This window comes from Oncorhynchus keta, chromosome 1, assembly GCF_023373465.1.
Source record: "Oncorhynchus keta strain PuntledgeMale-10-30-2019 chromosome 1, Oket_V2, whole genome shotgun sequence".
NCBI lineage: Eukaryota > Metazoa > Chordata > Actinopteri > Salmoniformes > Salmonidae > Oncorhynchus > Oncorhynchus keta.
The window spans coordinates 10,783,626-10,799,354 of NC_068421.1; the positions used below are offsets into that span (position 1 = coordinate 10,783,626).

A 15,729-nucleotide genomic window follows, 5' to 3' on the forward strand; every position below is an offset into this window, starting at 1 on the left:
CTCAGTCGACCCCCACTTCCCTTTTGTCCACCAAGCCGCGATACCGGTTTATCCCACTAGGGAAACTTCACTATCATTTCCTTGTAAAAATCTACTCTTTGATTATGCATTTCTGTCAATTACTTAGTAAATAAATGATTTAAGACCATTGATGTATGGATGACTCATAGGGAAGACTGGGTTTGTGCAGATATCCAACAAAATTAATATTACGAGGTTTGGAATGAGACGAACGTGAGGTAAAGAATAATTCATTAATTATTGTTAACACCTCAGGTTTTATTTTATTTATCCGTTATTTTACCATGTATGTTGACTGAGAACACGTTCTCATTTGCAGCAACGACCTGGGGAATAGTTACAGTGGAGAGGAGGGGGGATGAATGAGAAAATTGTAAACTGGGGATTATTAGGTGACCGTGATGGTGTGGGGGCCAGATTGGGAATTTAGCCAGGGCCAAGACACCGGGGTTAACACCCCTACTCTTACGATAAGTGCCATGGGATCTTTAATGACCTCAGAAAGTCAGGACACCCGTTTAACGTCCCATCTGAATAATGGCACCCTACACAGGGCAGTGGGTTATATATTTTTTAGACCAGAGGAAAGAGTTCCTCCTACTGGCCCTTCAGATAAAAACGTGTAGACCTCTACAAGTCTGGTTCATCCTTGGGAGCAATTTCCAAACTCCTAAAGGTACCACGTTCATCTTTACAAACAATAGTACGCAAGTATAAACACCATGGGACCGCGCAAGCGTCATACCGCTCAGGAAGAAGACACCTTCTGTCTCCTGGAGATTAGCGTGCTTTGGTGCGAAAAGTGAAAATCAATCCCAGAACAACAGCAAAGGTCCTTGTGAAGATGCTGGAGGAAACAGGGACAAAAGTATCTATATCCACAGTAAAACAAGTCCTATATCGACATAACCTGAAAGACCGCCATAAAACTGCACATGCGGAAAAGGACGTGGCTTGCAAGCCGAAGAACACCATCCCATCCGTGAAGCACGGGGGTGGCAGCATCATGTTGTGGGGTTGCATTGCTGCAGGAGGGACTGGTGCACTTCACAAAATAGATGGCATCATGAGAAGAGAATTATGTAGCTATATTGAAGCAACATCTCAAGACATCAGTCAGGAAGTTAAAGCTTGGTCGGAAATGGGTTTTCCAAATGGATAGTGACACCAAGCATACTTCCAAAGCTGTGGCTAAATTGGCTTAAGGACAACAAAGTCAAGGTATTGGAGTGGCCATCACAAAGCCCTAACCTCAATCCTACAGAAAATGTGTGGGCAGAACTTAAACAGCGTGTGCGAGCGAGGAGGCCGACAAACCTGACTCAGTTACACCAGCTCTGTCAGGAGGAATGGGGCAAAATTCACCTAACTTATTGTGGGAAGCTCGTGGAAGGCTACCCAAAACGTTTGACCCAAGTTAAACAATTTAAACACAATGCTACCAAGTATTAATTGAGTGTATGTAAACTTCTGACCCACTGGGAATGTGATGAAAGAAATAAAAGCTGAAATAATTAATTCTCTACTATTATTTTGACTTTTCACATTCGTAAAATAAAGGGGTGATCCTTACTGACCTAAGACAGGGAATTTTTACTTGATTAAAAGTCAGGAATTTTGAAAAACTGAGTTTAATTGGATTTGGCTCAGGTGAATGTAAACTTCTGACTTCAACTGTGAGGCAACGTGCCAAGAGGACTCAACTGTAGGGGAACAATAAGAGACAAAGCGTACCAAGAGGACTAGACTTTAGAAAAAATTCTGTGTACTGCCAGCGTGCCAAGAAGACTAGACTGTAGGGGAAATACTCTGTAGAACCAGAATACCAAGAGGACTTGGCTGTAGAGGAAATATACGTGTGGAACAAGCCAAGAGGACCAGGCTGTAGGGGAAGTACGTTGAAGAGCCAGCGTGCCAAGAGGACTAGACTGTTGGGTAAATACTGGGTAGAGCCAGCGTGCCAAGAGGACAAGACTGTTGGGTAAATACTGGGTAGAGCCGAGGATTACACTGTAGAGGAAATATAATTGAGGCAAAATGCCAAATGGACTAGACATTAGCAGAAATTCTGTGAAGAGCCAAAGTGCCTGGAGGACTAGACTGTTGGGTAAATACTGTGTAGAGCCAGCGTGTAAAGAGGACTAGTGTAACGGTTTTCTAGGTGTGGTGAAGGAGAGTCGGACCAAAACGCAGCGTGTAGATTGCGATCCATGTTTAATCAAACAAACGTAAACACGAAATAACACAAACACTACAAAACAAATAAACGTAACGAAAAACAAAACAGCATATACTTGTCAACTAATACAGCGACAGGAACAAAGACACTAAGGACAATCACCCACCACAAACTCAAAGAATATGGCTGCCTAAATATGATTCCCAATCAGAGACAACGATAAACACCTGCCTCTGATCGAGAACCACTCCAGACAGCCATAGACTTTGCTAGATCACCCCACTAGCTACAATCCCAATATATATACACAAAAACCCCAAGACAAAACACACCACAATACGAAAAACCCCATGCCACACCCTGGCCTGACCCAATACGTAAAGATAAACACAAAATACTTCGACCAGGGCGTGACAGAACCCCCCCTAAGGTGCGGACTCCCGAACGCACCTCAAAACAATAGGGAGGGTCCGGGTGGGCGTCTGTCCATGGTGGCGGCTCCGGCACGGGACGTGGACCCCACTCAGTCAATGTCTTAGTCCCCTCTACTCGCGTCCCTGGATAGTCCACCCTCCCCGCCGACCATGGCCTAGTAGTCCTCACCCAGAACCCCACTGGACTGAGGAGCAGATCGGGACTGAAGGACAGCTCGGGACTGAGGCAGCTCGGAACTGAGGGGAAGCTCGGGAGTGAGAGAAAGCTTGGGAGTGAGAGGAAGCTCAGGCAGGTAGATAGATCTACCAGATCCTGGCTGGCTGGTGGTCTCAGCAGATCCTGGCTGACTGGCAGATCCTGGCTGACTGGCAGATCTGGCGGATCCTGGCTGACTGGCGGATCCTGGCCGACTGGCAGATCCTGGCCGACTGGCAGTTCTGGCAGATCTGGAAGAGTCTGGTTGACTGGCAGATCTGGAAGAGTCTGGTTGACTGGCAGATCTGGAAGAGTCTGGCTGACTGTCAGACCTGGAAGAGTCTGGCTGACTGGCGGATCCTGGCAGATTGAAAGATCTGGCTGCTCCATGCTGACTGGCGGCTCTGACTGCTCCACGCTGACTGGCGGCTCTGGCTGCTCCATGTAGGCTGACAGCTCTGGCGGCTTCTTACAGACTAGCAGCTCTGGCAGCTCCGTGCAGACTGGCAGCTCCTTGCAGACTGACAGCTCCTTGCAGACTGGCAGAGCCTTGCAGACTGGCAGCTCCTTGCAGACTGGCAGCTCCTTGCAGACTGGAAGCTCCTTGCAGACTGACAGCTCTGGCTGCTTCATGCAGACTGACAGCTCTGACTGCTCCATGCAGACTGACAGCTCTGACTGCTCCATGCAGGCTGGCAGCTCTGGCTGCTCCATGCAGGCTGGCAGCACCTTGCAGACTTACAACTCTGGCTGCTCCATGCAGACTAACAGCTCTGGCTGCTCCATGTATCCCCCCCCCCCAAAAAAAAGATTTAGATGCAAGTGGCTGTTCCAATGGATGTCATAAGGTGTATGCACCAATTTGTAAGTCGCTCTGGATAAGAGCGTCTGCTAAATGACTTAAATGTAAATGTAAATGTATACTGGCAGCTCTGGCTGCTCCATGCAGACTGACAGCTCTGGCTGTGCTGAACAGGCGGGAGACTCCGACAGCGCTGGAGAGGCGGGAGACTCCGACAGCGCTGGAGAGGCGGGAGACTCCGACAGCGCAGGAGAGGCGAGGCGCACTGTAGGCCTGATGCGTGGTGCTGGCACTGGTGGTACTGAACCGAGGACACGCACAGGAAGCCTGGTGCGGGGAGCTGCTACCGGAGGGCTGGGGTGTGGAGGTGGTACTGGATAGACCAGACCGTGCAGGCGCACTGGAGCTCTTGAGCACCGAGCCCGTCCAACCTTACCTGGTTGAATGCTCTCGGTCGCCCTGCCAGTGCGGCGAGGTGGAATAGCCCGCACTAGGCTATGCAGGCGAACCGGAGACACCGAGCGCAAGGCTGGTGCCATGTAAGCCGGCCCAAGGAGACGCACCGGGACCAGATGCATAGAGCCGGCTTAATGGCATTTGGCTCGACGCTCAAACTAGCGGCCGATACGCGGAGCTGGAATATACCGCACCGGGCTATGCACCTGCACTGGAGACACCGTGCGCACCACAGCATAACACGGTGCCTGCCCGGTCTCTCTAGCCCCCGGGTAAGCACAGGGAGTTTGCGCAGGTCTCCTACCTGGCATAGCCATACTCCCTGTGAGCCTCCCCCCAATACATTTTTGGGGCTGACTCTAAGGCTTCCATCCGCGTAGCCGTGCTGCCTCCTCATACCTGCGCCTCTCAGCTTTCGCCGCCTCCAGTTCTTCCTTGGGGCGGCGATATTCTCCAGGCTGAGCCCAGGGTCCTTTACCGTCCAGTTCGTCCTCCCATGTCCATTTCTCCAGGTGGTGCAGCCTCTCCCACTGCAGCTGCGGCAGCTGCTGCCTGTTGACACACTGCTTGGTCCGTTTGTGGTGGGTGATTCTGTAATGGTTTTCTAGGTGTGGTGAAGGAGAGTCGGACCAAAACGCAGCGTGTAGATTGCGATCCATGTTTAATCAAACAAACGTAAACACGAAATAACACAAACACTACAAAACAAATAAACGTAACGAAAACCGAAACAGCCTATACTTTTCAACTAATACAGCGACAGGAACAAAGACACTAAGGACAATCACCCACCACAAACTCAAAGAATATGGCTGCCTAAATATGGTTCCCAATCAGAGACAACGATAAACACCTGCCTCTGATCGAGAACCACTCCAGACAGCCATAGACTTTGCTAGATCACCCCACTAGCTACAATCCCAATATATACACACAAAAACCCCAAGACAAAACACACCACAATACAAAAACCCCATGCCACACCCTGGCCTGATCCAATACATAAAGATAAACACAAAATACTTCGACCAGGGTGTGACAACTAGACTGTTGGGTAAATACCGTGTAGAGCCAGCGTGCCAAGCGAACTAGACTGTTGAGGAAATACTGTGCAGAGCCAGCATACCAAGAAGACTAGACAGTCGGGGAAATATTATTTTTTATTTATTTAACCTTTATTTAACCAGGAAGGGCTCATTGAGATTTAAAATATATTTTTCAAGAGTTTCCTGGCAAAGATAGGCAGCACCAAGCCATTACAAAAGTACAGAGAAACAACATGAAAAACTACAAGTAATCTAGGTAAAACCATAGAATTCACAATATAAGAGAGGCTCATGGATATTGTGTGTCTAATGTATGTTTATGTCTATCTAAACCATTACAGTCAATGTAGTTCTGATGCTGGTGCATACACTCTCTATAGATGAAATAAGCAGGTGAGCAGAGCAGCCTCTAGCCCCTCCCTCCTAGGCATGGCCATACCCACAGTGTGGCCCCCAAAGGAATCCCCACAGAGGTACGATGGGTATTTAACCCAGACAAGAGAGGTATCCTGACCTATGTGGTTCTGTGTGGCGCAGTATTACTCCATACCTTCTACACATCAGGGGAATGAGGCTCTCTCCGTCTCCTGCACTGGATCCAAGTCTGGCTGGTAGTCTGGTTCTACTACATCTAGCTGTGGTGACTGGTGGGCTTGCCTTGCTCTCGTCTGCCTCTAGCTCTGCCTCTGGGCTGGAGTCTGTAAGATGCAGGCTCCAAGGCACCCCTCGTCGTCCGGCGTTCTCCCAGGATGGGGACTTTGTCATCGGGGGTGTTTTCTCCATGCACTACTACATGCACACTGTGGATCACAGCTACACCAGCCTACCTGAGCCCCTGAAGTGCACAGGGAGGTCAGTGAGCGCAAGAGGGAGCAGGGGACGTGACTGTGGCTGTGTGGGGAGACAGATACATTGTCTTTTAAAAACAGAGATACAGTGTGTTTAAAGACAGAGATACAGTGTGTTTAAAGACAGAGATACAGTGTGTTTAAAGTCTGATAAACAGTGTGTTTAAAGACAGAGATACAGTGCGTTTAAAGACAGAAAAACAGTGTGTTTAAAGACAGATAAACAGTGTGTTTAAAGACAGATAAACAGTGTGTTTAAAGACAGATTAACAGTGTGTTTAATGTCCGATAAACAGTGTGTTTAAAGTCCGGTAAACAGTGTGTTTAAAGACAGATAAACAGTGTGTTTAAAGACAGATTAACAGTGTGTTTAATGTCCGATAAACAGTGTGTTTAAAGTCCGGTAAACAGTGTGTTTAAAGTCCGGTAAACAGTGTGTTTAAAGACAGATAAACAGTGTGTTTAATGACAGATAAATAGTGTGTTAATGACAGATAAACAGTGTGTTTAAAGACAGATAAACAGTGTGTTTAAAGACAGATAAACAGTGTGTTTAAAGACAGATAAACAGTGTGTTTAAAGACAGATAAACAGTGTGTTTAAAGACCATAATCAGTGTGTTTGTGTCTGAGAGAGTAGGTAAAGACTACTGTCACATTTTCAAATGCAGGCTATACTACAATGTCCTCAATTACAGACAACAAAAGTGTAGGCATATAGACGGTATGGAAAATAATACTAGATATTAGGTTGTTTGCCAGGGAAACATTCTATAGTCTAGTTCATCATTCATCAGGAGGTGCTCACTGACCCATCATCTATTTACAGTATGGATTCCCGTGAGTTACGCTTCTCGCGCGCCATGATCTTCGCAGTTGAGGAGATAAACAACAGTTCAGACCTTCTACCGGGTGTCACACTTGGTTATCAAGTGCACGACTCATGCAACTCGGTCCCCATGGCCGTGAAAGTGGCCTTCCAGCTGGCTAATGGCCTGGACCCCATGTTTGATACCGGAGAACAGTGCTCAGGGTCGGCTACAGTGACAGCTATCGTGGGCGAGTCTGGCTCCACGCCTACCATCAGCATGTTGCGCATCATCAGCCCTTTCGGCATTCCTCAGGTAAACTCCTGTGGAAAGAAATCATTCAGCTTAATTTAATTTAATGAATTCCAAGAGTTTATTCTCCTCTCTTTCAGGAATGAGTTCAACTTTTAAATTACCGTATTTCAACCGTATTCTACTCTCTTTCAGGAATATAAATTTATGTGTGAAATTATGTGGAGAAAACCACTTGAACATAGACTGAGGACTATGAGTCTGGAGAACTTCTCTAGCCATTAAAACATGATCTGAGGACTATATTGCATAGGCTCAGTTTTTATGGGAGGCAAGGGAATGGTGTCACATTTTTGTGTATCCTTACCATTCTGACCCAATGAAAAACAATGAGTTGGCTTATTATTATTAATGTCTCCCTAACATCAAACTACACAGCAAAATAAAAAAAGCAGAAAGTAGCCAATACATTAGAGTTGTGAGGCCGACATGATGATCTTTCTCATGTTTTCGACTGTCTGTTTTTAACTAGGTGAGCCACTATTCCACCTGTGCTTGTCTGAGTGATAAGAAACAGTATCCAACCTTCTCCAGAACCATCCCCAGTGATCAGTTCCAGGCTGCCGCTCTGGCAAACCTCATCAGGCACTTCGGCTGGACCTGGATTGGGGCGGTCCGTTCCGACTCTGACTACGGTAATAACGGGATGGCGGCTTTCCTTCAGGCAGCACAAAAGGAGGGTATCTGTGTGGAGTATTCTGAAGCCTTCTCCCTTACCAACCCACTCAGCAGAGTGCAACGTGTGGCTGACGTGATCCGCAGGTGATCCATGATTACTGGTGAACTTTTCATTCACACAAAAGCAAGACCATATTTATAAAAAATACTATTGTTTTTAATTTCTCTCTTTTCCCAACGCTGATCTGTGAGACCAGCATGATTTGCAAACAGTATCTTATGCATGTCAAAAGTGTTGATGAATACCAATGGTCATGTTCACTTCACTGAGACATTCCAATGAATGACGAACATGATCCGCATATTAAGCATATGATATAATCATGTTCCCCAGCTCCACAGCCCAGGTGGTGTTTGCATTCGTAGCCTCTGGGGACATGATAATCCTGTTGGAGGAGATGGAACGCCTGCCCTCTCCACCCCGCCAGTGGATCGGGAGTGAGTCCTGGGTCACTGATCCAGATATGCTTCGTTTCGGCCTGTGTGCCGGGGCCATCGGATTTGGCATCCAACGCTCTGTCATCCCCGGCCTCAGGGACTTCCTGCTGGACCTCTCCCCACAGAAGGTGTCCAACTCTCCCCTGCTCACTGAGTTCTGGGAGGGAGCCTTTGGCTGTAGGCTGGGTATAGGTATCTATCTATCTATCATTCTATCTATCTATCTGTCTGTCTGTCTGTCTGTCCGTCCGTCCGTCCGTCCGTCCGTCCGTCCGTCCGTCCGTCCGTCCCTCCGTCCGTCCGTCTGTCTATTGGTCTGTTGGTTTCTTGGTATCTCTCTCTGTCTGTCTGTAGGGACCTCTACAGGTGTTGGGGTTGAAGAGAAGGTGTGTGATGGCAGTGAGGATATGCAGCAGCTACAGACCCCCTACACAGATACATCCCAGCTGCGTGTCACTAACATGGTGTATAAAGCTGTTTATGCCATAGCACACGCCATCCACAGCATCGTTTGTGAAGAGAGAGAAAACTCCACTGTGAACTGTGACCAAAACATTAATGTGAAGCCAACACAGGTGAATGAAAAGTCTATAGTCTAATTTCCTGATAAATATGTTTATAAAGACAACATGTATGAAGGGCTAGGAGTTCTCATTATACTTTACAACTGATTCTGACGTAACACATATGATAAAAACGAGTTGAATGAACTTTCCTTTTCTCTCTGCATCTTTCTACCCCTTTCTCCATCTCTCATCTCTCTCTTCCCCTCTGTCCATCTATCTATCCATCTCTCATCCCTTCTCTCATCTCTCTCTTCCCTTATCTCCATCGCTCTTCACCTCTCTCCTTCTCTCTCATTCTCTCTCGTCCCATCTCTCTCTCTCTCCCTTGCCCTTCCAACCCCCAGGTCCTGGAGAGATTGAGGAGGGTGAACTTCTCTCGTAACGGGTACCAGGTGTCTTTCGATGCCAACGGGGACCCAGTGGCCACCTATGAGCTGGTCAACTGGCAGAGACGGAAGAGTGGGAAGATGGAGTTTGTGACAGTGGGGCGCTATGATGCGTCCCTGCCTCCTGACCAGAGGCTTGACATCGACAGGGAAATCACCTGGGTAAAGAACAGTACACAAGTACCTGTGTCAGTGTGCAGTGAGAGCTGTCCCCCAGGTACTCGTAAGGCTATACAGAAAGGAAAGCCTGTATGCTGTTATGACTGTATCCAATGTGCAGAGGGAGAGATCAGTAATAACACAGGTAGGACTATAGGAACAGTTGGCAAAAATGTGTATTCATTTCTATCACTGTAAAGTAGTGGTTTATTCCTATTACCAGCACTACAAAGGTAGTATCTGTCAATCATCTTCCTGTTCTTATTATCTCATGTAAGCTGCACATTAATTCAACATTCTTTATTGTAAACTGACAAAGTGCATCATTGTGGGACATGTATTTGTAAATAAATAAAACCTGAATCTATTATTATTAACCTTTGATGTCTGTTGTTTTGTCTGTTGTTTTGTCCTGGTCAGATTCTTCAGACTGTCTGATCTGTCCCGAGGAGTACTGGCCCAACGCTGAGAGAGACCGCTGTATCCTTAAACCTGTGGAGTTCCTGTCCTTCCACGAGGTCCTCGGAATCATCCTGACCGCCTGCTCTGTGGGCGGGGCTTGTCTTGCAATCGCCACGGCAACTGTCTTCTACCACCACCGAACGTCGGCCATCGTCAGGGCCAACAACTCTGAGCTGAGCTTCCTGCTGCTCTTCTCCTTGGCTCTGTGTTTTCTGTGTTCTCTTACTTTCATTGGCCGGCCCTCTGAGTGGTCCTGTATGCTGCGTCACACAGCGTTTGGGATCACCTTCGTCCTCTGCATCTCTTGTGTTCTGGGGAAAACCATAGTGGTGTTGATGGCCTTCAGGTCTACACTTCCAGCCAGTAATGTCATGAAATGGTTTGGTCCTCCACAGCAGAGATTGACTGTAGTGTCCTTCACGTTTGTCCAGGCTATGATATGCACTCTGTGGTTGGTCCTGTCCCCTCCCTTCCCCATTAAAAACCTCACTACCTACAAGGAAAAGATCATTCTAGAGTGTGATGTTGGTTCAGCTATTGGTTTCTGGGCTGTGTTGGGTTATATAGGACTCCTGTCTCTCTTGTGCTTTGTGCTGGCTTTTCTGGCTCGGAAGCTGCCTGATAACTTCAATGAGGCCAAATTCATCACCTTCAGCATGCTCATATTCTGTGCAGTCTGGATCACCTTTATCCCAGCTTATGTCAGCTCTCCAGGGAAGTTGACTGTAGCTGTGGAGATCTTTGCCATCATCACCTCAAGTTTTGGGTTGTTCTTTCTATTATTTGTTCCTAAATGCTTTATTATTCTGTTCAGGCCGGAGAAGAACACCAAGAAACACCTCATGGAGAAGACATCCAATGATATACGTTATTAAGAAATTATTGAGGTTAAAAAAGATTGTAACAATCAGTTATATGGTTTATCATAGAGTTAGGTAGAACTACTCTGACAGAGATGAACAACAATTTAGCAGATAATCATTGGTAAAATTGTAACTAGTAACATTACACAGGTTCACATTAGATATTCCACTGTTATGAGGGATTGTTAAAATCTGATTAGACCTGCTACATGATGTGATTAGCAGTAGTCTACAGAGTGGAACCACTTCCATGTTGTTGGAGAAAAGCTGTATTCCTATATGAATTGATAGAACCTTGAAGTGCATGTATTCAATTGCTATTGTAATTCATCATATTATGTATTATAATAATATAATACACATTTTCATATACAGTTGAAATTGGAAGTTGGAGTCATTAAAACTTGTTTTTCAACAACACCACAGATTTCTTGTTAACAAATTATTGCTTTGGCAAGTCTGCTAGGACATCTACTTTGTGCATCATTTTTCCAACATTTGTTTACAGACAGATTATTTCACATATAATTCACACTTCCAGTGTGTGAGAAGTGTACATACACTAAGTTCACTGTGCCTTTAAATAGTGTCATGACGGTGAACTCTTTGGACTCGGCGAGCACCATGCCCCTAATTCTGCACCCCCCCCCTCTCTCTCTCTCCTACACCCAGGCTGCTGTGGTCAGAGAGGTCGTAAATTCCTGGAGGAGATTCTTCCTCATGGCCAGACAGTGTAGAGAGAGAGTGAGTTTCATACAGAGAACAAAGCTCTGTATGAGAGCACAGAGCTGGAGAACCGAACGATATTCATGTTCTGGAGATTGTATAAAAGATTGGTGAAGTAATTAGCTACGAACTGGTCCGTTTAGTACAATTTTGTGAAACCCATGAGAGACAATACAGCCACTTTACCATAACCCTGTTTATACAAGAGTCTCAGTTATTTACATTTACATTTAAGTCATTTGGCAGACGCTCTTATCCAGAGCGACTTACAAATTGGTGCATGCACCTATGACATCCAGTGGAACAGCCACTTGAGTCTTACATGTAATTGTTGTATAAAATTAATGAGTAAAGATAAAACTATTGGTGAAATGATGTAATGTGATTCTAGACTGTTTCATGAATGAAACTCCAATCCCCTTTGGAGTTGAACTAAATCAGAGGCCTGCCCATGAGTGCAGACATTGAGCTGGCATCATGGGACTGCCCTTTTTTATGTTCTGAATAAAAACCCCACCTGAGTTTTCCTACTTCTGATCAGCTTACATCGAGAACCACGAGAGGGCTAAGGTTGTAAACCTGTACCTCATCAGGGAGGGAGTTAAGGTTTGAGTAGATTACTTTGAACCACGTGGTTAAACTCTTAGACTATCGATACCAACAGAATAAGAACAAATCTTTGATAATAATTGGTAATCTGCAGCTAGGAATTCGCTATCATTGAACGCGACGACGACAAACCGCCGACAAACCGCCAAAACATCTATTCTGTAATGACATTGCTGAATGTTACTCTGAACTATCCATTCTAACCACGACAGAGAGAGAGGGCGGACAAACTCTCCAACAGAAACAACCTTTTCAACAGAGAACCCGACGACACACTGAGCGTAAATATATGTATTGATTGCAATTATTCTCGAATGAGTGGACGTTCATGTGCAAAGGATTAGCATTTAAATTGTTATAATTATCAACTTGTAGTGTCTTATCTCAGTCGACCCCCACTTCCCTTTTGTCCACCAAGCCGCGATACCGGTTTATCCCACTAGGGAAACTTCACTATCATTTCCTTGTAAAAATCTACTCTTTGATTATGCATTTCTGTCAATTACTTAGTAAATAAATGATTTAAGACCATTGATGAATGGATGACTCATAGGGAAGACTGGGTTTGTGCAGATATCCAACAAAATTAATATTACGAGGTTTGGAATGAGACGAACGTGAGGTAAAGAATAATTCATTAATTATTGTTAACACCTCAGGTTTTATTTTATTTATCCGTTATTTTACCATGTAAGTTGACTGAGAACACGTTCTCATTTGCAGCAACGACCTGGGGAATAGTTACAGTGGAGAGGAGGGGGGATGAATGAGAAAATTGTAAACTGGGGATTATTAGGTGACCGTGATGGTGTGGGGGCCAGATTGGGAATTTAGCCAGGGCCAAGACACCGGGGTTAACACCCCTACTCTTACGATAAGTGCCATGGGATCTTTAATGACCTCAGAAAGTCAGGACACCCGTTTAACCTGTTAGTCCTATAGGGGCAGTATTTCATTTTTGGATACAAAGACGTGCCCGTTTTAAGCGCAATATTTTGTCACGAAAAGATGCTCGACTATGCTTGGAATTGATAGAAAAGATGAAAAGATGCTCGACTATGCTTGGAATTGATAGATATTTGGAAAGAAGACACTCTGACGTTTCCAGAACTGCAAAGATTTTCACTGTGAGTGCCATAGAACAAAATCTACAGGCAAAACCAAGATGTTTGAGTGACCAGGAAATCAACAGGATTTCTGGAGGCACGTTTTCCATGATCGCCTTATATGGCTGTGAATGCGACAGGAATGAACGGACACTTCCTATCGTTTCCCCCAGGTGTCTGCAGCATTGTGACGTATTTGTAGGCATATCATTGGAAGATTGACCATAAGAGCCTACAATTACCAAGTGTCCCGCACGGTGTCTGCGTGGAAATTGGTGCGCAAAAGTCAGGTACCAGTATTTTTCCATCCGAATCAGAGAAGAATGCACGCTTCCAGGAAGGCATTTCAATGAAGAGATATATGACAAAACACCTTGAGGATTGATTCAAACAACGTTTTCCATGTTTCAGTCGATATTATGGAGTTAATTCGGAAAAAAGTTTGACGTTTAGGTGACTGAATTTTCGGTTAGTTTCGGTAGCCAAATGCATAGTAACAAAACGGAACGTTGTGTCCTACACAAGCATCTTTCAGGAAAAACTGGACATCTGCTATGTAACTGAGAGTCTCCTCATTGAAACATCTGAAGTTCTTCAAAGGTAAATTATTTTATTTGATCCCTTTGCTGGTTTTTGTGAATGTTGCGTGCTAAATGCTAACGCTAAATGCCACTCTTACACAAATTATTGATTTTCTCTGGTTCTAAAGCATATTTTGAAAATCTGAGACGACAGGATTGTTAAGAAAAGGATAAGCTTGAGGGCAGGCATATTTATTTCATTTCATTTGCAATTTTCAGAAATCGCTAATGTTGCGTTATGGTAATGAGCTTGAGGCTGTAGTCACGATCCCGCATGCGGGATGGGGCGGCCTAAGAGGTTTTAACGTCCCATCTGAATAATGGCACCCTACACAGGGCAGTGGGTTATATATTTTTTAGACCAGAGGAAAGAGTTCCTCCTACTGGCCCTTCAGATAAAAACGTGTAGACCTCTACAAGTCTGGTTCATCCTTGGGAGCAATTTCCAAACTCCTAAAGGTACCACGTTCATCTTTACAAACAATAGTACGCAAGTATAAACACCATGGGACCGCGCAAGCGTCATACCGCTCAGGAAGAAGACACCTTCTGTCTCATAGAGATTAGCGTGCTTTGGTGCGAAAAGTGAAAATCAATCCCAGAACAACAGCAAAGGTCCTTGTGAAGATGCTGGAGGAAACAGGGACAAAAGTATCTATATCCACAGTAAAACAAGTCCTATATCGACATAACCTGAAAGACCGCCATAAAACTGCACATGCGGAAAAGGACGTGGCTTGCAAGCCGAAGAACACCATCCCATCCGTGAAGCACGGGGGTGGCAGCATCATGTTGTGGGGTTGCATTGCTGCAGGAGGGACTGGTGCACTTCACAAAATAGATTTACATTTACATTTAAGTCATTTAGCAGACGCTCTTATCCAGAGCGACTTACAAATTGGTGCATACACCTTATGACATCCAGTGGAACAGCCACTTGCATCTAAATCTTTTTTTTTTTTTTTTTTGGGGGGTGAGAAGGATTACTTACCCTTACTTACCCTATCCTAGGTATTCCATGAAGAGGTGGGGTTTCAGGTGTCTCCGGAAGGTGGTGATTGACTCCGCTGTCCTGGCGTCGTGAGGGAGTTTGTTCCACCATTGGGGGCCAGAGCAGCGAACAGTTTTGACTGGGCTGAGCGGGAACTGTACTTCCTCAGTGGTAGGGAGGCGAGCAGGCCAGAGGTGGATGAACGCAGTGCCCTTGTTTGGGTGTAGGGCCTGATCAGAGCCTGGAGGTACTGAGGTGCCGTTCCCCTCACAGCTCCGTAGGCAAGCACCATGGTCTTGTAGCGGATGCGAGCTTCAACTGGAAGCCAGTGGAGAGAGCGGAGGAGCGGGGTGACGTGAGAGAACTTGGGAAGGTTGAACACCAGACGGGCTGCGGCGTTCTGGATGAGTTGTAGGGGTTTAATGGCACAGGCAGGGAGCCCAGCCAACAGCGAGTTGCAGTAATCAAGACGGGAGATGACAAGTGCCTGGATTAGGACCTGCGCCGCTTCCTGTGTGAGGCAGGGTCGTACTCTGCGGATGTTGTAGAGCATGAACCTACAGGAACGGGACACCGCCTTGATGTTAGTTGAGAACGTCAGGGTGTTGTCCAGGATCACGCCAAGGTTCTTAGCGCTCTGGGAGGAGGACACAATGGAGTTGTCAACCGTGATGGCGAGATCATGGAACGGGCAGTCCTTCTCCGGGAGGAAGAGGAGCTCCGTCTTGCTGAGGTTCAGCTTGAGGTGGTGATCCGTCATCCACACTGATATGTCTGCCAGACATGCAGAGATGCGATTCGCCACCTGGTCATCAGAAGGGGGAAAGGAGAAGATTAATTGTGTGTCGTCTGCATAGCAATGATAGGAGAGACCATGTGAGGTTATGACAGAGCCAAGTGACTTGGTGTATAGCGAGAATAAGAGAGGGCCTAGAACAGAGCCCTGGGGGACACCAGTGGTGAGAGCGCGTGGTGAGGAGACAGATTCTCGCCACGCCACCTGGTAGGAGCGACCTGTCAGGTAGGACGCAATCCAAGCGTGGGCCGCGCCGGAGATTCCCA

The 15,729-nt window shown here is 46.1% G+C and overlaps 1 protein-coding gene across 1 annotated transcript; it reads left to right on the plus strand.

Moving 5' to 3' along the window:
- The first annotated feature begins 5,671 nt into the window (after nt 1–5,671).
- On the plus strand, nt 5,672–11,074 carry LOC127916184 (extracellular calcium-sensing receptor-like). Its single transcript, XM_052497677.1, has 7 exons — nt 5,672–5,986; nt 6,811–7,105; nt 7,575–7,864; nt 8,115–8,410; nt 8,573–8,793; nt 9,129–9,474; nt 9,750–11,074. The coding sequence occupies exons 1-7, from the start codon at nt 5,703–5,705 to the stop codon at nt 10,664–10,666; spliced, it is 2,649 nt and encodes an 882-aa protein (XP_052353637.1). The 5' UTR covers nt 5,672–5,702; the 3' UTR covers nt 10,667–11,074.
- The last annotated feature ends 4,655 nt before the right edge of the window (nt 11,075–15,729 follow it).

What these genes read in the sequence shown, in the direction of transcription:
- LOC127916184 (XM_052497677.1), top strand. Translation starts at nt 5,703, where the DNA reads ATGAGGCTCTCTCCGTCTCCTGCACTGGATCCAAGTCTGGCTGGTAGT. An exon ending in GCCCTTTCGGCATTCCTCAG is followed by an intron (nt 7,106 to 7,574) that starts GTAAACTCCTGT and finishes GTTTTTAACTAG; the next exon opens with GTGAGCCACTATTCCACCTG. An exon ending in TTAATGTGAAGCCAACACAG is followed by an intron (nt 8,794 to 9,128) that starts GTGAATGAAAAG and finishes TCCAACCCCCAG; the next exon opens with GTCCTGGAGAGATTGAGGAG.